Source organism: Octopus bimaculoides, chromosome 8 (assembly GCF_046866305.1).
Source record: "Octopus bimaculoides isolate indiv1 chromosome 8, ASM4686630v1, whole genome shotgun sequence".
NCBI classification, from domain to species: Eukaryota; Metazoa; Mollusca; class Cephalopoda; order Octopoda; family Octopodidae; genus Octopus; species Octopus bimaculoides.
In genome coordinates this window covers 39,311,902-39,339,150 of record NC_142935.1, presented here as the reverse complement: position 1 = coordinate 39,339,150, position 27,249 = coordinate 39,311,902, and the positions used below count along the sequence as shown (strand labels likewise).

The following is a 27,249-nucleotide window of genomic DNA, read 5'->3' as shown; positions in this document are numbered from 1 at the left end:
TCCTACAATGTCATTCTAAAAATAAACAACCACAGGCATATGGCGTAGTGGTTAAGAGCGTGGGCTACTAACCCCAAGATTCTGAGTTTGATTCCAGGCAGTGACCTGAATAATAATAATAATAATAATAATACCTTAAGAATGAGAACCCAGGTTTGAAATTTCCCCAAGACACCTGATGAAGGCTGGAGGGTATATCAGCCGAAATGAAGACAAATATCCGTCAAATGTAAATAATGTACATAATTCCCCGTCTCTTAAATATAGAACCACATCACTGAAATCTTGAAGTTACAAAATAATGTATGAATTAATTCAAAACATTTTGACTAAATAAGCATTATATTTGACAGAGTAATCTGAATGACAAATAGTTAATAGGTGGTGGTAACAAAACCAATTAAATATATCTTAAAAATATTTTTTATTCCTGCAAAAATGTACCCGAATGCTTTTTATCATTTCTTGTACATTTAGATATCAAATGACCTGGATAGTTTAGATGATAACAATTGTGTGGCTTTATTCATTATGTCTTTGTTATTTCCTCACAGAATTGCAGCTTTTAAATTCTGTTACCGTGTGTTAATATTATATATACATTCACATTCAACTTAAACAGAGCCTGTTGTATGTTTTATCTATACACATACATACAGATATGACTCATTAAAAAAAAAAATTTTATACGAATATTTTATATATATATGTATATATATATATATATATACACACACACATATATATATATATATATATATATATATATATATAATGTGTGTGTCTGTGTCTGTGAAAATATTGTTTAAAAAATTATGAGTAAATATTTTTGAGTTTAAACTTTTGGAATGCTTAAAATATTTATAGTAAAATATATATATATATACATATATATATATATATAAATATATGAATGTATGTATATGTCTCTCTCTCTATATATATACATATGTTTTTATGTATATGTGTATTTGTATATATATATATATATATATATATATATATGCATGTATGAATGTAAGTTATGTATGTATGTAATTATATAATCAGCAGTTCATCATAATTTACTGTCATGTTTTTGTATCTGACTCTCTGCCGATTTTTTACTGTTCCATACAGGGGGGATAATCACAACAGGCCGACCCCGTTTTGGGTTCCACACCAGTCTCTGGGCACTGTTTGCATTCGGTGGGGAAAGAGCACAACGAGGTATTGGTATTTTCTCTTTGAGGATAATAGGCTGTTCTGGGAATTGAGGGCTGACTAACATGGCGCGTTCGCCAAGCTTCTTGTGTGGGTCAACAACAATTTCTAAGTTCATAGTCCAGTATATGTTCATCAGGATGTAAGATTTTCCTGTAGTCATGTTCCATGCAAGTAACCAAACATAGAAACTTTGGTTGCGAATGATATTGGTGAGATTTGGTTCTATTTGGTTTTCATTGGCTGGATTTCGCCACGTTACATGTGGATGGAAATTGTCATTCATTACTAGTGTAGTTTCCTGTGTTTTTAATGAAGGGCAATGAAAAACAACCGTTTCATCTCGAGCACCATACCATGGATAATAACAACCGTCGCAGTCACTAATCATTGGCTGTTTATTGCTGGTTAGTTCTTGGAATTCCCAACTTGTACTGAAATAAAAGGAACAAAAGTACTTTAGTGTATGCATGGTGAGAGGATAACAGTACTTTAAAGGAAAGAAGTGGTCGTTGAAACAAAGTCAAAATTTACATGCCCAAACACAGATAGCGCAAAAGTATCCTTAATATATTTGACTTTATGAAAAAAAAATGAATATATTTTATCATCATTTAAATGTTCACTTTTCCATGCTTCTATGAGTTGGACAGAATTTGTTTAAGTCGATATTCTATGGCTGGATACCCTTCCTGTTACCAACCATCACCAGCATTAACAATTCAATTGTTAACTCTCATGCTACCAAACATGGGTATTTTGAAACAGTATTGTGTAATCTGGCAGTCCTTTTACATGGAATTTTGCCTATCTTTTTGAACCAAGGCCCTGGAGCTTGCTTACCAACCACATGATTCTAGGTTCAGTCCCACTGGGTGGCACCTTGGGCAAGTGTCTTCTACTATAGCCTCAGGCCGACCAAAGCCTTGTGAGTGGATTTGGTAGATGGAAACTGAAAGAAGCCCATCGTATATATGTATATGTTTGTGTGTCTGCCCCCCCCCCCCATCGCTTAACAACTGATGCTGGTGTGTTTACATCCCTGTAAATTAATGGTTCGGCAAAAGAAAAAGTCTTGGGGTCGATTTGCTCGACTAAAGGCAGTGCTCCAGCATGGCCGCAGTCAAATGACTGAAACAAGTAAAAGAATAAAAGAATACCGTAAAAACCCATGTAATTTGCGCATCTGTGTAATTTACACAGTAGATTTTCAAGATAAAATTTGTTAAAAAAAGCTTCTACTCATGTAAAATTCACACCCAAAAGTTTTCAGAATTGCTGATATGGCCAGGGAAAAAGATTTTCAGTTTAGTTGTATTTTAGCATGATTTAACTTACTTATGATTAGATTTTTTTAAATTTTCATGAAATAAAAATAATTTCTGTTTGACAGGTATCACACATTGAAAGTTATCAAATTATAAAGTGTTTGTGTTGTTTATAATAAACTTTATTTTACATTTCTTACCCTCAAAAGATTATGTCTTTAGCATATTGTTGTATGTCTTCTCAATTCACGATCACAGGAAAAGTTGTTGATAAGAATTATCAACAAAAATAAAGCTGATAAATGCGCACAGGTGTTGCAAATTAAGTTTAATTACCAATAAACATCAGCTTGGATGACACTTTACTCAACTGACAGAGGAAGGTGACCGATCAAACTAATTATGTAAACAGAATTCTTTTCTGTTTGTTGGACCCTTTGATCAGAGTATCGAAATTTTAATCCCTTTCACACTTATAAAATGTCAACCAAACTAAAAAATTTGTCATTACTGTTATCACCACTATGGGCAGAACTTATGAGTCGTTTACTGTGAAGGAGAAATTAAATATGTTGAATATGCATTTGAACGTAACAATAAAGCTGGCAGAAGGCATTTTAATGTTAATGAAGCCAATGTTTGAAATTGGAGTAAACAGTAATAAAAAAAAAAAAAATGAAAGAATACAATCAAGATTATCCATATCATTACATTTTTTTTCAGTCAGGAATATCCATATCATTATGTATGTCAATGGTGCCCCATTGCAATAGGTAGAAACTCCAAGCAAGCAATGTAAAATATGGCCCAGACTGTGTTTACCAGCATGAATGTCAGACTTCAAAAAGTAGTTAACCATTAAGTGGTTTTAGTAAATTTATACAGAAAAAGTAAGCATTATACCGTCTAGCATAAATAAAAGTCAACTTCATTATGTTTAAGCCATTATTTTCTTCTCTGAAAATCTATTCTGACATTAAATGAGTCAACTTCCAGTACGGATGTTTATGTTTTGTATGTCTTTTTTCAACAAAAAAAATTTCAAAAAAAATTCTGGAAACAATCTACTCATGTAATTTATGCACCTGCTAACGTTTATTTTAATTTTTGCAAGAAAATTGCGTAAATTACATGATTATATTACCTTACCTTATCTTACATTTATATTATATTATACTGTTGTATATTATATTATATTATAATGTAATAAATTGTTAGATTGTCAATCATATTTCTCTAATTTATTATTTGTAATTTGTATTTATACCCCTATTTTTTGTGGTATTCAACTGTGAATTGGATGTTTTATAACCCTTTGAAGGAATCATTTTTCCTTCATTTTATATATGTGTGTGCGTGTGTGTATGTGTGTTTGTATATATGTGTGTATATATATGTGTGTGTGTGTGTGTGTATATATATATATATATATATATATATATATATGTGTGTGTGTGTGTGTGTATGTGTATATATATGTGTAATGACAGCCTTTGAGAAAGAGGGAAAACCTCCTCATTGAAATAAAACTCCGGTAGAAAATCAAAACTTTCAGATAGAGGCCATTGGACTCTTATGCAAATTGTTAGAAAGGATCACAAAAGTACAGCTCCCAAAATTTCTGCAGAGGCTAATGACCACCTTGAGAACCCAGTTCCCACAAAAATTGTTCGTCGAGTGCTGCACAAAACCAGATTTCATGGGAAGACTGCAATCAGAAAACTACTGCTTTCAAAAACAAATGTTGCAAAGTGATTAGAGTGGAGTAAAAACCTACAGAATTGGTCCCTAGAGCAGTGGAAGAATGTTATTTTCTCAGACGAGTCATCTTTTATCTGATTTCTGACCACTGGCTGAGTATACGTGTGGGCTTGTTTGTGTTCCAATAACTTAACAGTTTTACAAAAAGAGACTGATAAAAAAGCATCAGACTTATTAAGTGGTGCAATTGAATGTGCAAGTGCAAGCATATCTTTAGCCAATGTACAGCATCTACTTCTATAATAAGTCTGAATATTTTATTCTTGATTTTAACTACTGAGAAAAAAAACAAAAAGACTGGGATACAACTTATACATGGACTAAAACTAAAACTATAAAGGGAGAACATTTTGCACCAAGATTTAGCACTAAATTATGGATGTAACTTATATATGAGAAAATATTGTATATTACCATCCAAAAATAAATGCAATACTGTATGTCAAATGGTAACCACAAAATAATCTGAATGACTATCAAGATGAGATCTCAAAGGACTGTGAATATTTCCTTAATCAAACTGTGTAGCTCCATCTCAAGAATAATACTAGCAGTTTATATTCTGTTCATAATAATTCAAATTACTTGGGCAGCAAGCTTGCAAAATTGATAGTGCATCAGACATAATGCTTAATGGCATTTCTTGTGGCTCTACTGAGGGTGACTTTACTTTTTGCAGTTGATAAAATAAATACCAGTTAAGTAACCCTTCCCTTGAAGTTGCTGGCCTTGTGACAAAGTTTGAAACCAATAATTTAAATTACTGAAGAACATAGGTGCAGGAGTGGCTGTGTGCTAAGTAGCTTGCTTACCAACCACATGGTTCCGGGTTCAGTCCCACTGCATGGCACCTTGGGTAAGTGTCTTCTACTATAGCCTCAGGCTGACGAAAGCCCTGAGAGTGGATTTGGTAGATAGAAACTGGAAGAAGCCCATCGTGTATATATGTGTGTGTAAATATATATTTGTGTCTCTGTGTCTGTGTTTGTCCCCCACCCACCATCACTTGACAAACCGATGTTGGTGTGTTTACGTCCCTGTAACCTAGTGGTTTGGCAAACGTGACTGATAGAATAAGTACTAGGCTTACAAAGAATAAATCCTGGGGTTGATTTATTCAACTAAAGGTGGTGCTCCAGCATAGCCACAGTCAAATGACTGAAACAAATATAAAAAAAAGCAAAAAAAAACATGCCAAAAATATTACATCAAAGAGATATCGGATCTTTTTTAAAACGGGGGCCATATTTTTCATTAATGTTTTACATAGTGTTTTTGGTACCGAAAGACTTTCAAACTTCGTATACTTATCTATTTTGTGTTATAGAACAGAAAAATATTTTTGTATTCGAATTTATTTCATGTAAAAAATTGTCTTATTTTGATAATTTCAACCAATCACTGACAAGTATTCAGTTGTTTATATTTACTCCTTTGGCTGATTAAGCCATAGCTTCGTTTTATTTGCTTTTTTCATTTTAAATTTGCTTTTTTCATTTTCTTTTTTTTTCTTCATTTTATTTGCTTTTTTCTTTTTAAATTTGCTGTTTTACCCTAACCCTAACCCTAACCCTATCACCGATAGAATTGTTTCAGAATCATTTGTTTATGTAGTCGGCACTTAATGTATATTGGCTGAATGGACGTCAGTGATTGGTTGAAATTACAGAAATACGACAACTTTAACATGGAATAACTAAGGGATTTCTTTTTTTTTTAAGAAGACTAAGAGAAAAAGATGTTTTATATGACACATTCTACCAGTGTTCCAAGTTTCAAAGTGTTTCGTTAATGAAAAATGTGGCCCCCGTTTTAAAAAAGATCCGAGATATCTGTAGTAGTGTAATGATCATATCTTTTGTTTACTGTTATTAAAAGTACTATGTATTGGTCTGAAGGAAAAAAAAAAACATCAGGACAAAACTTTTGAATAGCACCTTCAAATGAAGTCACAGCAGCCAGGATTGTCATTCACACGTAGGTTCCTGTAGCCACAGGGTATGTTGTTCTGCCAACATGTGCAGATTCATGGTCTTGCTAACCTGATAGTTGCCTCCAATATTTGTCTGGTTGGTTTATTAGTTTCATTTCAGTCAGTTACTTTTAATCGTTAAAATAATTTCAACACATAAATGCAGAACTTTATTTTGAGTACATATCTGTTAGAAGTAACTAAGTTTGTTGCTGTTACTATGTCAATGAAAAGAAAGTGAACACCACTGCCAATTGAACAGAAAAAGCAAGATTTTACAGTATCTGGAGTGTGGAGAAAAAACAAAGATTTCATAAGAGCCCAGTATTAGAAAAATCAACAGTGTTCAACATCAAGACAGCCTTGACTGGTGACTGGGAAATACTCAGCCACCTTAAATGCATTAAAAAAGAAAGTCGATGGAAGTCTGGGAAAGTACAGATGCTAAGGATATAAAGAGGAATGACATACTGACTCCTCCTCCAGTGCCCATTAGCAAAGCTGCTGACAGTTTGAAACTGTTCATGGAGTGGCATGTTGAACAAGAGGAAGTCAATGTTAAGTTGATACCGCTTAGTCAAATGTTACAGCTAGTAAAATATAAGGAACAAGCACCTGAACTAACTAACAGCAACTGGATATTTTCTTTGCAAGATAATGATCAACCACCACCTCAATTAATTTTATTTACATGAACTTAACATTTTCAATGATCTCTGTGAACTCCTTGTACAAATACATATAAATGCATATTTTATAATTACAAAGACATTATGTGATTCTGTTTGTCAAATATTACGAATTGTTAAGCAATATCCAGTGTCTGTGAACGTTTTATCGATTGAACAGCTCAAAATGTTTGTTAGTAGGCTTCCTTTGTTTTTGTAAGTGATTATGTTTAGACCAAACAAAATGCTCCCTGCCTTCCTTGTTTGGATAACAGAGACAAAACAGTATCTTTTGAAGAGATATGATTTTTGTACAAAATGGCAGGCTGATCTATTGACTTTACCAATCTTTGATGATAACAAATTATTTTCAGTATCAGAATGAGGAAAAAAAAATGTTTAGTATTGTCATTTATTAACCCTTCAGCATTTAAACTAGTCATATCTGGATAAAATATTCTACCTGTTTTATATTCAAACTGGCCAGATCTGGCCTCTTACATCTGTCCTACAATGTCATTCCAAAAATAAGCAATCATATCATCAAAATCTCAAAGCTACAAGATAATGCATGATGAATTCAAGCATTACATTAGACAAAATAATCTGAATGCTAAATGGTTAAATCAACAAGATATTGTACTTTAGAAGAATTTATTTAGAAGTGGTAACTTTATCAAAAAGAACTTCACTTTAGAACTGTCAATATTTTTCATGAAGAGCGAGATATTTGATCCAGTACAGTTCACATGATGTTATTGTTGTTGTTGTTGCTGTAACATCTTTATCATCTCTACTTAACCAGCCTTATGATATGGAGATAGCTAATCAAATGAAACGTTCTATCAATGTTCAACAAATACTTGATTGGGTTACCAAAAGGTCATCTTCAGTTTGATGGATGGCCTAATTTTGATCAGTAATAGTGTCCTAAGATTTTGATGCTACAAACAGGTGATCCCTAATTTCAGAATGATAGGGTACTTATTGAAGAACATTTTAGTCTGTAACACTGACAAAACAGCTCTACAGAAACTCCCTCATAGGCTCTATCATCTGAACATTGTTAAATTGTTAAGGGCAGTGCTATCTTAAGCCATGGGCAGACTGGGTAGTTACCTGGGGGCCTCGCAGGCTTAAGAGCCCTATGTGTTGATTTGCTCAGGGGCCTATAATGCTGCTAAGGTGAGTAAAAGGGCAGAGTTTTTATCTTGGATAAGAAAGAAAGAAAGGAAGGAAGGAAGGCAGGAAGAAAGAAAAAGAGGAGCTTGTATTTCAGCACTGACCCTTCAGCAGAAAATACTTTTCTCACCCAGACAAAAAGTCTTTCCCAAGATGCCACATTCTTCTCCTTACAATATACAAACTTATCCAAACTCATAAACTTCACTGTGTGCTGTAAGTCTGATTGATCATTTGAAAGAAAACTAAACAAGGCATGCATGATAAATGTAATAATGTATATGGAGGAATTAAGAGCAGTTAGAAGGAGAAGTCAAGCATAATGTTGGATGATGAGTATGCAGTATCAGTTTACAAGGAAAAGGTGGTAAGCTGACACAAGCATCAGTGCATCAGACAAAATGCTTAGTAGTATTTCTTCCAGCTCTTTACAATTTGAGTTCAAATTCTTCTAAGATTGACTGTGCTATTCATCCTTATGAGATCAATAAAATAAGTACCAACCAAGAACTGGGGTCAATATAATCAACTTATACCCCCTATTCCCACCCCCACAGAAAAAAAAAATGATGGCCTTGTGCCAAAATTTGAAACCCTAAGGTCTGCTAAGAATTGTTACTAGATGGGACAAAATGCTTAGTGGCATATCTTCTGACTCTTTACATTCTGAGTTTAAATAGTGTTGAAGTCAGCTTTGTCTTTTATCCTTTCAGAGCCAATAAAATAAGTACTATTTGAGCAGTGGGATCAATGTAATTGAATTGCCCCACTCCACTAAAAATTTATGGCTTAATGCCAAGATTTGAAATCATTAATTTACAAGAAAATTACAGAGAATCAAAAACATTTGGTTGAAGTATGCAGAAGAGATGACTTTACGGGAATCATAATCATTTAATGACCACTTTTTTTCCATGCTTGAATGGGTCAGAGTTCAGTGAGTCAGGTTTTCTATAGCTGGATGCCTTTCCTGTCACTAACCCCTACTTGTTTCCAAACAAGATAATATTCCTCCATGACCAGACGTGTTCTGGTAGAATATTGGAAGTGAATGACACTGCTTGTGTGACAGTAATATTAATTTACAGCCGTCACACAATGTCAAGACATGGAGACACACACATACATACTACTCACACATACATAGATATACAATGGGCTTCTTTTAGCTTCCATCTACCAAATCCACCCACAAGGCTTTGTAATCTGAATGGATGATACAGGTATTACAAGACTCGAACCTGAGTTGACAAATTCCCAAGTTAAAATCACAGCACAGCAACAGCTTGGTCAAGTGAACAGAGACATCATGTGATAGATCATGCTAGGAGCTTCTAGAAAATTCTCCTAATAAGGCCTATAAATAGGCACCTTTTTGAGTGCCAATCTTTAGTGTGTGGCAACCTGCAGCTCAGCTCCACATACTCTCTTGCTGATTTTAATGTTTGTTGTTATTACAGCTCTAACTCAACCTCAATCAGACTAAAACCTACTCAAACTGCTAGAAATATCGGACAAATCTCTCTCAAATCACACCAAAAAAGAAAAAAGAAAAAAGGATGACACATTGGATGATGTAGTCATAGATACACTAATAAAAACAGACTGGTCATGGCTGTAAGAGCTTTCATCATAATTCTGCTAAATCAGAGCAACAACAATATATGAAGTTTTGTTGTATAACAATCCAATCCACTCTTTAGCTCTTTATCATTTAAACTGGCTATATATAGCCCAAATATTTTGCCTGTTTTATATTCAAACTGACCAGATCCAGACTCCTACACATACCCTATAATGTCAATGTAAAAATAAACAATCACATTGCCAAAATCTCAAAACTACAAGATAACGCATGATTAATTGAAAACAATGTGAATAAATAAGCATTACATTTGACAGAGTAATGTAAACACTAAAGGTTAAGAACAGCTTGGAGGCAAAAAAATAAAACACACAACAAAAAAACTTTAATTATGACTGACATTAATGAGGTAAAATCATATTTAATGGCTCATTATGTGGGTTACTTGACCTGTGGTATGTACTTAGAGAGCTACAAGCTAACAAGGGAGCCTCCGTATAATCACTGAAGGTGTGGGGGAGAAGAGGGCTGTGTTCTACGTGATCACTTGAGACATGCTTGTCTGGGATTTTTATTAATAGTTTCATTAAGCAAGATTCTAACAGAATTAACATCTTGTTGTTTTAAGAGCTTAATTTTAATGAATAGTTTGTTATATGCTTTAATGTGTGTGTGTGTGTGTGCACATGCATATATGTGTCTATGTACACAAGTGTATGTATATGTGTATATGTCTGCATATACACAAGTGTGTGTGTGATGTTAATGTTAACATGTCTGTGTCAGAGTATTTGTGTGTGTGTGAGGGTGTTTGTGTGTGTATGTTCATCTATGTCAGTCTGTAGTATCACTATTAAAACATATCTAAAATATCAAAAACATAAAATATAAAAGAAGACTTATATAAAACTGTCTACATATGGGAAGCAAGTAAACTGATATTAAAACATCTTATAATATAACTCAATAGAATTATAACATGTTTCACTGTGTAATTTAGCTGAAATGGTTTCAGCTGTGTATACAAAACTCTGCTGAAAGTGTATGACCAATCTAACTCAAACAGCCAGTTGTGTTTTTAAAACATTTTAAAACTCAGAGATATTTAAATTATTTTATGAAGCTCCTGATATCAAATTACTAACGATACTCTGTCTGCAGATAATTTATTGAGTTATATGGAATTTGTGTGTCCAGTTACCAACTAATTTTATGAGCCAAGTAAAAAGAAAGGAAAAAGAATCATATTTTGGTATTTGCTAAAATAATGTTACTAGTAAATCTGTCATGAATTAGTTTCATGCTATCTTGTAGAGAGAAGCTATCACTTGTGGCAACCACATGGTTCCAGGTTCAGTCCCAGTGCATAGCACCTTGGGCAAGTATCTTTCATTATAGTCTCGGGTGACCAAAAGGTTGTAAGTGGATTTGGTGGACGGAAACTGTAAGAAGCCTGTCATATAAATATAAATATATATATATATCATCATCATCATCATCATTGTTTAACGTCCGCCTTCCATGCTAGCATGGGTTGGACGATTTGACTCAGGACTGGTGAAACCGGATGGCAACACCAGGCTCCAATCTAATTTGGCAGAGTTTCTACAGCTGGATGCCCTTCCTAACGCCAACCACTCAGAGAGTGTAGTGGGTGCTTTTACGTGTCACCCGCACGAAAACGGCCACGCTCGAAATGGTGTCTTTTATGTGCCACCCGCACAAGAGCCAGTCCAGGGGCACCGGCAACGATCTCGCTCGAAAAACCTCATGTGTCAGTCGCACAAGAGCCAGTCCATGGGCACTGGCAACGATCTCGCACGAAAGATATCATGTGTCGCCCGCACATGAGCCAGTCCAGGGGCACTGGCAACGATCCCGCTCAAAAGATTTCATGTGTCGCCCACACATGAGCCAGTCCGGGGGGGGGGCACTGGAAAACGATACCGCTCGAAAAAGCCTCATGTGTCACCCGCACAAGAGCCAGTCCAGGGGCACTGGCAACGATCCCGCTCGAAAGACCCCATGTGTCGCCCGCACACGAGCCAGCCCGGGGGCACTGGCAAACGATCCCGCTCGAAAGATATCATGTGTCGCCCGCACATGAGCCAGTCCGGGGGCACTGGCAATGATCCCGCTCGAAAGATTTCATGTGTCGCCCGTACATGAGCCAGTCCGGGGGGCACTGGCAAACGATCCCGCTCGAAACATTTCATGTGTCACCCGCACAAGAGCCAGTCCAGGGGCACTGGCAACGAACTCGCTCGAAAGATATCATGTGTCGCCCGCACATGAGCCAGTCCAGGGGCACTGGCAACGATCCTGCTCGAAAGATTTCATGTGTCACCCGCACATGAGCCAGTCTAGGGGCACCGGCAGCGATCTCGCTCGAAAAAACCTCGTGTCACCCGCACAAGAGCCAGTCCAGGGGCACTGGCAACGATCTCGCACGAAAGATATCATGTGTCGCCCGCACATGAGCCAGTCCAGGGGCACTGGCAACGAACTCGCTCGAAAGGTATCACGTGTCGCCCGTACATGAGCCAGTCCAGGGGCACTGGCAACGAACTCGCTCGAAAGGTATCATGTGTCGCCCGCACATGAGCCAGTCCAGGGGCACTGGCAACTATCCCGCTCGAAAGATTTCATGTGTCACCCGCACATGAGCTAGTCTAGGGGCACCGGCAGCGATCTCGCTCGAAAAAAAAAAAAAAAAAAAAACCTCATGTGTCGCCCGCACATGAGCCAGTCCAGGGGCACTGGCAACGATCCCGCTCGAAAGATTTCATGTGTCGCCCGCACATGAGCCAGTCCGGGGGCACTGGCAACGAACTCGCTCGAAAGATATCATGTGTCGCCCGCACATGAGCCAGTCCGGGGGCACTGGCAACGATCCCGCTCGAAAGATTTCATGTGTCGCCCGTACATGAGCCAGTCTCGGGGCACCGGCAGCGATCTCGCTCGAAAAACCTAATGTGTCACCTGCACAAGAGCCAGTCCAGGGGCACTGGCAACGATCCCGCACATGAGCCAGTCCAGGGGCACTGGCAACGATCCCGCTCGAAAGATTCATGTGTCGCCCGCACATGAGCCAGTCCAGGGGCACTGGCAACGATCCCGCTCGAAAGATTTCATGTGTCGCCCGCACATGAGCCAGTCCAGGGGCACTGCCAACGACCCTGCTCGAAAAAATTTCATGTGTCACCTGCACATGAGCCAGTCCAGGGGCACCGGCAATGATCTCGCTCGAAAAAGCCTCATGTGTCACCCGCACAAGAGCCAGTCCAGGGGCACTGGTAATATATATATATATATATATATATATATATATATATATATATATATATATTATATATATATATATATGTAGTGTGTCATGCAGGCATGAAATAGATTCAATCCTAGATAGCCAAATTTAAATTAACACTTCAACAGAACTTTTCTCAAGGTAAAACATTAGTTTTTCTGTAACAGCTGTTTACATTTGCCAGATGCCTAAGCTAAGCAAACTAATGTCTTCACCACTTGACCCTTCTAACCTCTTCTACTTCACCAAAAGCTAGAATTAAGATATCACAGACCACCAACTAAATCCATTGTTCTCCACAATATGTCTATTCTTCTGGATAGTTATAAAAACACTGATAACCTGTGTCGAACAACTGGTGTCAAATGCGGAAAGAGTACGGTTATCCACTGAGTCTATCATTAAGATTGTGCTGCCTCCCTCCTTTAACAAGGAAAAAGGTGTAATTTTTCTGCGAGTAGCCATATTGAAAGAAACAGTATGGATGATACGTGGAAGAGGAATTGAGGCAAGCAACTTCATATCCGGACGTGGATTGGTTGGTCTTTTTACCTACCACCTATCTAAAAAGATTAGCCTGGAGAAGAGGTGCCTGCCTCAAAGTACATTTGTGAAAAGACTGACGAATGTTGTAAGGAAGTTGAGAGTGAATGGCACCATGCTGGTGTAGCCGGTCTAATCAGAAAGGAAACGTAATAAGCAGAAAAAGGGGGAAAAAAAAACCCACCAGCGGATCAAACACGAACCTGAAAATATAATCACAGAAATTTTTATATGATTCTCGATTTCATTATACCATTCAATTTCATTTTTCCAATTTCATATTCCTATTTCCATTAAGTCATAACTCCCAAACCTAAATGTTTTGTATTGTCCCCTCTCAGTATGTTATTTATTGACAACTAAAGAAATAAGTTAATCAATTAGTGATAACTCGAGTTAGAGAGAGCTATCATTAGTTAGTGAACAGACCACTAGAATCATGGCCACATGCAGGTAACCACTAAAGACAAACAGCCAGAGGGAAAAAGAAAGTTTACAATCAGCGACTATGTGAGACAACGTCCCACACTCTCTCTCTCTCATTAGCTCACTTTATTTCCTCTTACGACATCACTCTATGAATTACTACTAAGGGAACATGTGCACAAACTATACAAGGAAAATCTACGACATCTATCTTCACTTCGCATGCTTTATGATTTCATCACCTGCCCATCGAGGCATGGTATTGTATAATATAATGGTAAAATAAATATTTTCTTTACAACTTCAATCACTGTCCTTTCATCTTTACATAATGGCAATCAACAAAGAACCAATCCTTACAAACTGATTACAACTCTAACGTTCCATATAATTGTGTACCAATTCAACCTCTACTGTTACAAATTTTTACTGTTACACACACACACACACACACATATACATATATATATATATATATATATATATATATATATATATATATAAATAAATATATATATATTACGGAGATGTACTTGCATAGCAAGTGACCTGATCTGAGATCGTGTGCTGGAACGAAAACAATTGTAGCGTGGAAGGTGTTTATAAGCCATTTAAAATAACACACAAAATCCATTAGATTCACGTCAACATTTAAATTTAATTTGTCAGTGAACAGGTCGCGGTCTCAAAGTGACGAAAATATTTTGACAAATTAAATTTAAATGTTGAAGTGAATCTAACGGATTTTGTGTGTTATTTTAAATGGCTTATAAATACCTTCCACGCTGCAATCGTTATATATATATCATCATCATCATCATCATCGTTTAACGTCCGCTTTCCATGCTAGCATGGGTTGGACGATTTGACTGAGGACTGGTGAAACCAGATGGCTACACCAGGCTCCAATCTGATTTGGCAGGGTTTCTACAGCTGGATGCCCTTCCTAACGCCAACCACATATATACACACATTGGTGGGCACAGCTAACCAAAAAGTTGACTTCGCTAACTGCTAATCTGCTAACTAAAAAAGTTAGCTTTGCAAATGTTAAACTGCTAAACAGGTAAAAAAATTAGTGTAAGCTAATGCTAACTGATAACTTTAATCATATGAATTTACCTACAGGTTGTTTTTTTTTTTTTCACTCTCAAACCCCTAAAAGCAGACCTATAACTCACACCTGCACCTATCTTTTACTGTTTCAATCATTAGACTGTGGCCATGCTGGTGCATTGCTTTGAAGAACTTTTAGTTGAGTGAATCAACCCCAAGACATATTTTTTTAAAGCTTGGTACTTGTTCTAAACAGTCTTTTTTTACCAAACTGCTGACTTATGGGGGACATAAACACACCAGTACCATTTGTCAAGTAGTGGTGGGGGACAAACACAGACACAAAACACACACATATCTGCACTCGCAGGTACACACACACACACGCAACAGGTGTCATTCAGTTTCTTATTTCTTTATTACCCACAAATCGTCCAACCCATGCTAGCATGGAAAGCGGACGTTAAACGACGACGACAATATGTACAGACATATATATATTTTATATATATATACCGTCTGACTGGCCTTTGTAGGGTTTTCGAGCGAGATCGTTGCCAGTGCCCCTGGACTGGCTCTTGTGCGGGTGGCACATAAAAGACACCATTTCGAGCGTGGCCGTTTTCATGCGGGTGACACGTAAAAGCACCCACTACACTCTCTGAGTGGTTGGCATTAGGAAGGGCATCCAGCTGTAGAAACTCTGCCAAATTAGATTGGAGCCTGGTGTTGCCATCCGGTTTCACCAGTCCTCAGTCAAATCGTCCAACCCATGCTAGCATGGAAAGCGGACGTTAAACGATGATGATGATGATGATGATGAACAGGCTAAACATAGAGGGGACAAACAAGGGCAGACAAAGGGACTAAGTCGATTACATTGACCCCAGTGCATAACTGGTACTTAATTTATCGACCCTGAAAGGATGAAAGCAATGTCGACCTCGGCGGAATTTGAACTGAGAATGTAAAGACAGATGAAATACCGCTAAGCATTTCGCCTGGCGTGCTAACGTCTCTGCCCGCTCGCCGCCTTTGTCATTCAGTTCTGTCTACCAAATCCGCTCACGAGGCTTTTGATTGGCTGAAGGTTATAGAAGCAGACACTTGCCCAAGGTGCCTCAAGGCAGGACTGAACCCCAAACATGAGATCTACTGAAATAGATTCCACTTCTTGTATGAGGGAAACATTGGCACAATTTATATATTCCACTGAAGAAGGCCCTAGTATGACCTTGGAACAAGGCCATATAGCAATAGCTGAGAGATGAAACATTCCCAGAGGTATATCCAGGTTCTAAAGTTAGTGGGAGCAAGTACATAAAAAAAAATGGTGCCAAACAATTTTTAATTCATTTTTGTTATATGATGCAAAATATTTCATTATTTATAAAATATGTAATTGTACTCTACATACATTAATTTCATGTTTTGGTAACAATGTCATTATGAATGAAACTTATAACTACTAATATAGGTAACTAAAGAGTTAAAAAAAATTTTTGAAAACGAGCCAATTTAGAAAAATGTACTCATGGGGAACAATCGCTCCCCTATTAGCTATGCCACTGACCAGTTCCCAAACTTTTGTCTCTTGGAGAAACCATGAAATGCATTCTATGTCTCAGAGAGCCCCTACATCAAAAATACTGTATACCTTTATTAATCTTCTTTCTCTTTTAAAAATATAAATTTCTTAAGAGCTCATAAAACTAACTTTGAAAGGTTTACCAGTATTCTACATCAATGTTCCATGAAATATCACAAAGAAATTAAAGAAATTTCATTTTAAGCAAAACCTTGATTAAATCAAATACCACAACAATTCCCTAATAAGCAGTCTTCTGTGTTGAAGTCCATTGTATATACATATACGAGAAGGTGGTAAAGTTCCTGGCTTTAAGGGTATTGTGAAAGGCCTGGTTGGAGGCCCAACCTTCTGAGTTCTTTTACAGAAGGACTGCTGCAATAAGTGGATGATTCTGAGAGGGGGATATGCTGGATAAAATCATAATTAACTGACCCAGCTTTAATTTCTTTTACCCAAAGCCAAGAACTTTTCAGCACCCTTTGTACATGTATGTATGTATGTATGTAAGTGTATGTGTGTGCCTCCCCAGCTATTTGACAATCAGTGTTGCTTTGTCGATGTCCCTGTATCTTGATAGTTCAGCAAAATAGGCCAATATAATAAATACCATACTTGAAATTAAGTACTGGGCCCAATCTGTTTGACCAAACCCTTCGAGGTGGTGTTCCTGTATGGCCACAGTCTAATGATTGAAATAAGTAAAAGATAAAGGATAAAGATAAGACATGTGGAAGATTTAGTGTAACTAGGACTACATTTGTCAATGTTTCATTCCTTTTTTCAAAAAAAGATAGTGTGATATGCTGTTGATTTGGCTGCTACTTCTAGCATGTGGAGGCTTTGTTATTTGCTTATTTGACCTTTTTCTCAGTCACAGTTTATGGAAGACTACCTTGCTCAACATGCTTTTCCATTCTGTATGTGACAGGGTGTGATATGATAGAGATTTGGCTGCTGCTTCTAGCATATTGAGCAATCATGAACAGACTTTCTCAAGACCCTAATTTCCAAAGTATAATTTTCATATCTGACTTTGATTATAGAGCTCATATGTTTAGAAATATGGATATAGTGCAGAAAACGAAAACAAAATAACTTAATCGCCACCATCTTTAGAAAAGTCCTGTGGAAATACGAGAGTATGATATAAATTTACATAATTACAGCCACATGTTTGGGAAGATGAGAAAGTGTGGAGGAGGAGGGGAGGAGGAGGAAGAGAAGGAGGAAGAAGAAAAGAATTAAGAGGCAGAGGAGATGAGATTAGTGGGGTAGGTGATAAAGAGAATGTGTAAATGTCCTCTAGTCTCTCAACCCAAATTCATCTGGCACTCACCTAAAAATAATAATAATAATCCTTTCTACTATAGACACAAGATCTGAAATTTTTGGAGAGAGGACATATGTCAGGCCCCGAACATTTACACAGCCAACTCTAAGTGTAGCCATTTAATTTAGAGGAAAGAAAATGGAATCACATACTTTAGTCTTCAGAGATGACTGTTGACACAGTCTTGTTTTTGGTCGGAGGGGGAGCTAAACCCTCCAATGTCCTGGAGGAATTTCTGTTTTAAATCAAGACACATATTCATATCAGTTTGGATTAATATCCTGTCCAGTGGAGTTTTGAGGAGGAGTTCTGCAAAACCTTCTCCCTTGTTGTAATGTTTTTGTTATTAATAACTTCCTCAATCAATTCAATGTTGCTCTTTGAACAACAGTGAAGTTGATGAAGAAAGTATTTACCCAAGAGTGTGACTTTTGGTCATTTTGTTTCTCGGGTGTTCTTTTTGTTTTCATGAATTTTGTGGTTGTGAATGTGCTTGTAAAAATTGGTTGTCTTGTGATGAAGATGCTGATGTTTGTGTTGATTTGTTTTTAAATTGGAGTGGTGATGGATTTTGCTTTTATTGTCATATCTTAGGGCCTTCAATTTGGGCTGGTCTCTGTTTCATAATCAGTTTTTCTCTTGTCGCCAACAAAGACCAAATGAGGCCTGAGTTGGGGGAAGGAGGCAGACGCGAGGTAACAGATTTGTCCCCACCTTGAGGAGTTATTAGTAATGGTGGAGAGCTTCATGTTTTCTCTACTGTGGGGCAAAAGGCTTTGAGGTGATTTGTATTCCCACACACAAAACACTTGTTTTTTCCCCTCTATAGAAACTGGCATCTGTTCGCATTCCCTGAAACAGAAAAAATTAGGAATGCAATTTATTTCCTCTGGAGAAACTAGTATCTGGAATTCCATAAGAATTCAAGTCCTGCTGAGTTGTGAGGTGGACTTCACCTCTACAATCTCCCCATGTTCCTCCAGAATGGCTAAAACCCTCGCAGGATCATGGTGACCTAGCATGTCCTTGACTCGAATTCAAGTCAACCTTTTATCTATGTAATAGGAAATCATTACAAAAGCATGGGACATGCAAGTTATAGTAGCCATTCTTCTGGCTTCTTTCTCACTGCTGCACATAGTAGCTACCATCTCATATTGTTTACCTTTCTGTATGTGTAGCACTGAAGACCACACATCTTTGAGGCATTTTTCAGTCTCTGCTGGAGAAGGAAATTTAAGCTTCCTCTCCTTGCAAGAAACACATTTATAAACAATTGTTTCTCTTTCAGAGATTTTTATCTCCTCCTTACTAAGGCACATAACACCTGGTTTCATAATGTCACTCTTGTATTTCGGTGCCTTAATTTAAAGTCATTCACTGAAAAAAATAGTCCAATTGCTAATGGCTTTAGAAAAAGAAGTAACTTTGTTGAGGTTCATTATGTTATTATTGCTGCTATTGTTGTTGTTGTTGGTGCTGCTGCTGCTGTTTTTGTTGTTGTTGTTTTCCACAAAGTTATCACTGTTGTTGTTTTCAATCTTGTTCATGTTACTTTTCTTGTTTTTGATCTTGTTGTTAATGTTGTTGATACAGATGCTATTGTTTTTGTTTCTGCTGTTCGTGGTGGTGGTGGTGGTGCTGCTGCTGTTATTGTTCACACTGTTGCTGCTGCTGTAGTTGTCGTCATTATTGTTGCTGCTGGTACTTTTGCACTTGTTACTGTTGTCGTAACAAGAAGAAATTATATTTCTCTTTGGCGAGAAACTAATTCACCTTCAGCTGCATTTGTTTTCAGAGTTTCAACTGAGATAGCAGATTGCTGCTCTTGGTCAATTATTATTATTTTCCTGTTATCTGACATTTTTTTAATTTGGAAAATTGAATAAAATTTTGTCTTCACAAAAATGCAAAAATGCAAAACAATTATTACACCTTCAAAAAGCAGGGTGCAATTACACAAAATGTTACCACCACAATCAAGCAAAATACTTGTTATATAAAATTTTGAATGAACGGGCTGCAACCAGCCAAAATGCTTGATTAAACACTTACAAGTTACAGAGTTCCAACTTGTATGACTTCACAATAATAATAATAATAATAATAATAATAATAATAATAATGGTTTCAAATTTCGGCACAAGGCCTGCAATTGTGGGGAAGAGACCAAGTCGATATCATTGATCCCAGTTCTTGATTGGTACTTTTTTTATTGACCCAGAAGGATGAAAGGCAAAGTTGACCTTGGCAGAATTTGAACTCAGAATATACATCGACCCCAGTGTTTCACTGGTACTTAGATCAACTCTAGTATTTTACTTTTATTTAATTCATCAACTCGCAAAAGATGAAGAGCAAAGTCAACCATAGTGGAATTTGAATTCAGAACGAAAAGACATACAAAATGCCACTAAGTATTTTGCCCAGCACGCTAACAATTCTGCAAGTTCACCGCCTTTTTAATAATAATAATAATAATAATAATAATAATAATAATAATAATACTATGTATAAATTAAATTAAACTTAATTAAACACAGTGGGCATTCATAAATGACTGTCTTTTTTTTTCATTTTATACAATTTTATTGTGAGCAAAAGGGGATCAACTGTATTAACAACTGACTACCCTTCTCTAACAAGCCATAATAAGATTATATTTATACCCAGTAAGGCACTGAGCTGTCAGAATCACTAGCATGTCAGGTAAAATGCTTAGCAATATTTTGTTTGTCTTAATGTTCTGAGTTCAAATTCCACCGAGGGTCAACTTTGCCTTTCATTCTATTGGGGCTGAAAAAATATGAATCAGTCAAGTACTGGGGTTGATGTAATTGACTAGCATCTTCTCCCAAAATTTCAGGCCTATACTAGAAAGGATTATATTTATACCAAGTATTATCAAGAGCTTTATTAAATCAAGACACAGATTTGTATAAATCAGACTCATTTTAGATATTATAACAATTAATATTGCGATATATAATTTTAAAACAAATTCTTTCTTATAATGATGATAATGTAGACATACTTACAATCCTTCATTACTGTAGGTATTCCGAAATATCATTTTGGTACAAGCCTGGATCCATCCAATTTTCCATGACTCTGAACGCATACTTGGAGCCATTTGGACTGTAGCACTAGCTCTGCAAGGAAAAATTTTGAATAAATAATAAATTGACAGATTTTTTTTTATAGTCAAGAAATGATAATCATAATAATAAGTCTGATTCCACAAAACAGAGAAAATATTTGCCTAATTGAGTGGGAAGTGGAGATTGAAATGGAGGAAATCATACTAGTTGAGGTTATAAAGCTAATAAAACAATTAATATAACTGACAGAATTATAACACCAGTTGTGCTCAGACAACTGGAGAGGTAATTCTGTGTGGCCTGTAGGTAAAAGACAACACTAATAATATGAAGTTTCCAACTTGATCCCCATCTTTAAAACCACCTTATTTAACTTTTGGCATGCTAGAAAGAGCAGCTAAATTCCCCCAAATAACATCATACTGCTGTAGAAAAAGACACTTCAGGTCCACATGATTCTAGATAATTTGTGATGTAATTATTTCACTCTGTATCATTTAACCCAGCCATCTCTGGCCCAAATATTCTGCTTGTTTTTATGTTCAAACCAGCTTGATTAGGCCTTTCACACCTGGCCAAAAATGTCACCTTAAAAATAATCAATCCTAAAATTGAAATATCAAAGCTGCAACATAATAATGCATCATTAATTTAAACTATTCTGTGAATAAAATAACATTATATATGAGAGAGTAATCTGAATGCTAAAGGGTTAAAGTTTTATATTCAATAATTTTTACAAATTTCAATGTTTTCATATTCCACATAATTATCAGTACCATCATAATTTAGCTTCCATATTCGATATCATCATCATCATTTAACGTCTGCTTTCCATGCTAGCATGGGTTGGACGATTTGACTGAGGACTGGTGAACTAGATGGCTACACCAGGATGCTCTTCCTAACGCCAACCACTCTGAGAGTGTAGTGGGTGCTTTTACGTGCCACCGGCACGAAGGCCAGTCAGGCGGTACTGGCAACGGCCACGCTCACAATGGTGTATTTTACGTGCCACCTGCACAGGAACCAGTCCAGCAGTACTGGCAACGAACTCGCTCGAATGTCTTTCCAATTGTAAATAAAGTGTATTTAGCAGTGACATTGAGTTTTGTATAAGGGTGCAGGTTTCAGGTTCAGTCCCACTGCATGCACTTTGAGCAAGTATCTTCTGCTATAGTTCTTGGCTGGTCAAAGCCTTTTAAGTGGGTTTCGTTTAGCTGAAACTGAAAGAAAACTGTTGTATGCACTGGTTATGTCATCAGAATGACCAGATAGCTGTTGTATGGCAAAATCATGCAGGGTTCATGCAATCAAGGAAGGCCTAAACTGAGATACAAGGATGCTCTGGAAAGCAATCTCAAATAGAGTGCCATTAGTCCATGCGAATGTGAAGCCTCTGCTGCAGACAGCCATCACAGGGCAGCATCTGCTTCAAAAACAGAGTATTGTTGTGACACCTGTGGGTGCTTGTGTGCTTCCAGCTCTGGGCTACAGAGTCTCATGCACTCTCATCATTGATAACACAGATCTTGTTATCATCAGATACCAATATATATATATATATATATATATATATATATATATATATATATATGTATGTATAAATTAAGGGTATAATCATTAAAATGATTATACCAGTGGCTAGCATACAGACACCCCCATATTGGTAAAATTATTATTTAAGTATATAATTATAAACATATAATTATAATTAAGGATGCTGGAGGGACAACACCAATATGCTAGAAGTAGATGTCAAATGTCTACAGACTTCTCTAAATTTGTTCTCCTTTTATAACACAAGGCTGAATGTGACGAAATAGACAAGAAAATTTATAAAGTTTCAGACAACTCTTCACATTTAACCTTGTCTTAAAAAAGGAGAACAAATTTAGAGTGGTTTGTAGACATTTGACATCTACTTCTAGCATATTGGTACTGCCCCTCCAGTGCCCTTAATTATAATTATATAATGACAGACAGACAGACATAGATAGATATATCATCTTTTTAATATTCACTTTTCGCATGGGTCAGATAGAATTCACTGAATCAGGTTTTCTATGGTTGGATGTTCTTCTTGTTGCCAACCCTCACCCATTTCCAAGCAAGATGGTATTTCTCTGACCAGACCTATATATATATATATATATATATATATATATATATATGCATGTACATGCATGTGTGTGTGTGTGTGTGTGTGTGTGTGTGTGTGTGTGTGTTTGTATGTGTGAGTGAGTGTGTGTGTGTGTATGTGAGTGTACCCTTGTTTTGAGATTGCATTGTTGTAAACAAACGTCACCATCATACAAACAGTGTCATTCATTTGCAATCTTCCAGGAAATTATGTTCAGCCATTACTATTACTTTATTTCGAAACATGTAAGGGTTGGTGACAGAAAAGGCAACCAGCTGTAGAAAATCTGTCACAAAATATTCCATCTGAGCCATGCAAATATAGAATAGCAAATATTAAGACAGTGATGTAGCCACTGATCATAATGACGATGATGATGATGATGATGATGATGGTTATGATGATGATGATGAATTTGTGAATGTTCTTGTGTATAGGGTGTGACTAGTGCCATGTTTTCGAAAACTGCCTTTCTCTTGAAAGTGAACTATGAGTAACAATGTTGATACTAAATCTGGAAAGTTCATTCTTAACCAGAAGTAGATGCACAGAAATGTGTGTGTGTATATGTGTGTGTGATTGTATGCCTGTTTTGATCGCTATGTGTGGGTGTGTGTGTGCGTGTGTGTGTGCATGAGTCTGTGTATGAGCATTCAGAGAAAAGTTTCCATAACAACAAACTATAAGAAACTTTGTTCATCAGACTAATAGTTACAAATACATCCACATAGACTCAGACTCTGTGTGTGTGTGTGTGTGTGCATGTGTGTGTGTGTGCGTGTGTGTGTGTGTGTGTATCTGATGGTGTGATTATATGTTTGTTTTGATCAGAATGTATGTATGTATGAATGTATGTGTGTGTGTGTATGTATGTATATATGTATGTATGTGCATGCATGTGTGTATGTGCATGTGTGTATGAATGTATGTGTGTGTGTATGTGTGTGTGTACATATCTCATAGCTTTGCATGTCATTGACTGAATGAAACGGTGACATGATGTTGACATTCCTTGTTGATATTACAACCAGTTGCTTTGCACTTTCAAAGACTTCCTTATCATCATCATTTAATGTCCGTTTTCCATGCTGGCTTCGGTTGGATAGTTTGATATGGAGCTGTCCAGCTGGGGAGCTGTCTAGAACCAATTGTTTCATGTGGCATGGTTTCTACGGCTGGATGCCCTTCTTAATGCCAACCACTTTACAGAGTGTTCTGGGTGCTTTTCATGTTTCACTGGCACAAATGTATTTTATGGGACACTGGTACCTGCAAAGGACAAGCCTGTGTGTATGGATGACAGTGATTCTACTGAGCTTGAGGCATCTTCTCAAGTACAGCAAATCACCATAACTCCCCTAGGATTAAAAATTAACCCTTACTTTGAAAAGCATCTAAGAGTTGGCAACAGGAAGAGCATCTTGAACATAAAATCCCACCTCAAATAAATCCTCATCCACCCATGATAGCATGAAAAAGCATACATTAAATGAACTAAAAATACTCTATTATGACAATAAAAAAAACTTTGTGGAGAACTAATCTTACATTTTTTCTGTCATTGATTCCGGCATATATTTCACCCCAATGTCACATCATCATCACCATAATCATCCCCATCATCAGTGTCATCATCATCATCATCATTACCATCATCCATTTAATGTCCACTTTGCATGGCTCAGACAAAATTTATTGAAGTTGATTCTCTACAACTGGATGCCCTTCCTGTCACCAACCCTCACTTGTTTCCAAGCAAGACAGAAAATGAACAACACCACTAGTACGACAGTGATGCTCATTTACAGTTATGATCATACCATTGATTTTTAAAAATTTCATATTCATTCTTCTTTCTTTAAAGAAAGTAGTGTGTGATATGAGGAAAATTGGACTGCTATTTCTAGCAAGTCAAGTGATCATGTAGGGATTCCTACACTGGGGCTTGGTGTAATTGGCAAGGCAGTCACCTGGAAGTATGTTTAACCCTTTAGGATTCAAATTATTGTAAAATGTTATGTTTATATATTTACACTGTTTTAAATTAATCAAACATTATCTCCATAACTTCGAGATTTTGATGACATGATTGTTTATTTTTAGAATAACATAGTAGAGAAGGTGTGAGATAGGTAAAAGTAAAGTTACTTTCTCAAGTCATACAAACTCATAAGGGCTGGTTTTCCAGTTTCATGGTGTATATATTTCCCACCTGGACAGGATGCCAGTCCATCACAGGATTACTCCTTTTTGCTAGCTGAATGGACGAGAGCAATGGGAAATGAAGCATTTTGCTCAAGAACACAATACATCGCCCAGTCCAGGAATCGAAATCACGATTTTAGGATCACGAGTCCAACATCCTAACCACTAAGCCACATGCCTCCACGAAAGTGTGAGAAGTTGGATTTGGATAGTTTGAACATAAAACAGAACACATGGGCTGGATATGGCCAGTTTGAATGCTAAAGGATTAGTTAAATGATGGATCTGGGGGTAGACCTTTCGTGATCAACAGAATTTTGATCTCACTAAGCTACAAGTTAGTTAAATGAGATTTCTGTCTTACTATAGACATGTCATAGCTAAAATCTTGCACAGTATTTGGTTCAAATCATCAATATGAGTGAGACAGAACAGAGAAACACTTCTCTAACATGTTCCCCTTTTCAATCTCAAATGGGTGATATGTTTATAAGCATATCGCTTTACACTGAAAATCTTAGCAGTTAATTCATTCATAATATCCCTTTTGATAAACCCCTTTAGAGTGAAATGTAATTGATATCTATGTTTATATTCACACCAGCTTATGTTAGCTTCTTTCTTAGCTAAAGCAGTAAGGAATTAATGCAATATATTAGAGGACTGCTCTGGGTAGGGATATAGAATGTACTTGGTATAATATATTACAGACTATAGTAAAATAATACAGAAACGCATTAGTAAACTGCCCTGTACATATGTATGTGTGTGTGCATGTGTTTGTGTGTGTGTGTGTATGTACATATATATATATATGCTACTGAAGATAATGGCAACATAATGGTATTATATATATACTAGTTATTATGTGCTGAACAGTATCATTTTACACTTGAATATTATTTTATAAAATACATGATATCCACCAAAATCACAGTAGTCATTATGTACCACTGAAAGTTTATACCTAAATGAATTCATAAATTCAACATCAAAAAACAATAATTTAGTTTCTTCTGTAAAATAATGTTAAGTTAGAGCCCAAACTTAAAAGAAAACATGTGTTAACATGTTCCCTCAAACACTTTTTTCTTTTTATTCAAATTTAGATTTTGATCTGACATTCCTTCACAGATTACAGAAATAAAACAAAACAAAAAAGCCCAATTTGCTTACAGTGAAATTGTTTATATGCAAAGCAAGGAAGTGAAGTGAAAATAGTACTCTCCAGTCCCATTAAACACCTGTACAAATGACTGTATTAAATTTTTTTTTCCTCTCGTGTTTATTTTATGAAGATTTATCAATGCTGCAATATGTCTGGGAGTTTGAAAAATTTAAACATCTTTCAGAGAATGTTTAAGTAAGTTCTTTATTTTAGAACTGAATACTGGATACCATTCCTTTTATACATGCACCAGTTAAAACCAGAAAAGAGACACAGGCTCACAGATGTTGGCCTCTTTTCTCTTCTCTGTCTCAGATTTGTGCTTCTAATGCTTAGTATCACTTTACAGTGAAAATCCTTACAGTTAATTCTTTCAATATTTCTTTTAGTAAACCCCATTTTACAGTGAAATGGAATCAAGTGTCTGCATTTATACTTAGCTGAAGCTGTATTAGGCTAATATATATATATATATATAATGTATGTATGCATTGATAGCTTTTAATATAGAATTCCCTACTGAGATGAATTCCCTACTGAGATGAAGGAGGGAGTTGTTTGATGGTATGATTTGCAAATTCAACATTTTAACCACTTAATTATCAACAACAACAAGGATTTAAGAGAGTCCATCCTAATTCTTAATATATGAGCCAATAATGGCTCATTGGATAAAGTATTAATTTGGTGAATCTATATCCTACTACAGGTACTGTACACAATAAAGAAAGGAAAAAAAT

The 27,249-nt window shown here is 36.4% G+C and overlaps 1 protein-coding gene across 2 annotated transcripts in view; it reads right to left on the bottom strand.

Annotated features, from left to right (window-relative positions):
* Nucleotides 1-405: 405 nt before the first annotated feature.
* LOC106883849 (protein FAM78B) overlaps nt 406-27,249 on the bottom strand; it is an 85,348-nt gene continuing 58,504 nt past the window's right edge. For both annotated transcript variants that reach the window (XM_014934988.3, XM_089356359.1), the window contains 2 exons: nt 20,931-21,044; nt 406-1,637 (listed from right to left, as the gene is read on the bottom strand). In XM_014934988.3, the coding sequence (XP_014790474.1) occupies nt 1,058-1,637; nt 20,931-21,044 (694 nt within the window). In that variant the 3' untranslated portion in view covers nt 406-1,057. The remainder of the gene's footprint in view (nt 1,638-20,930; nt 21,045-27,249) is intronic.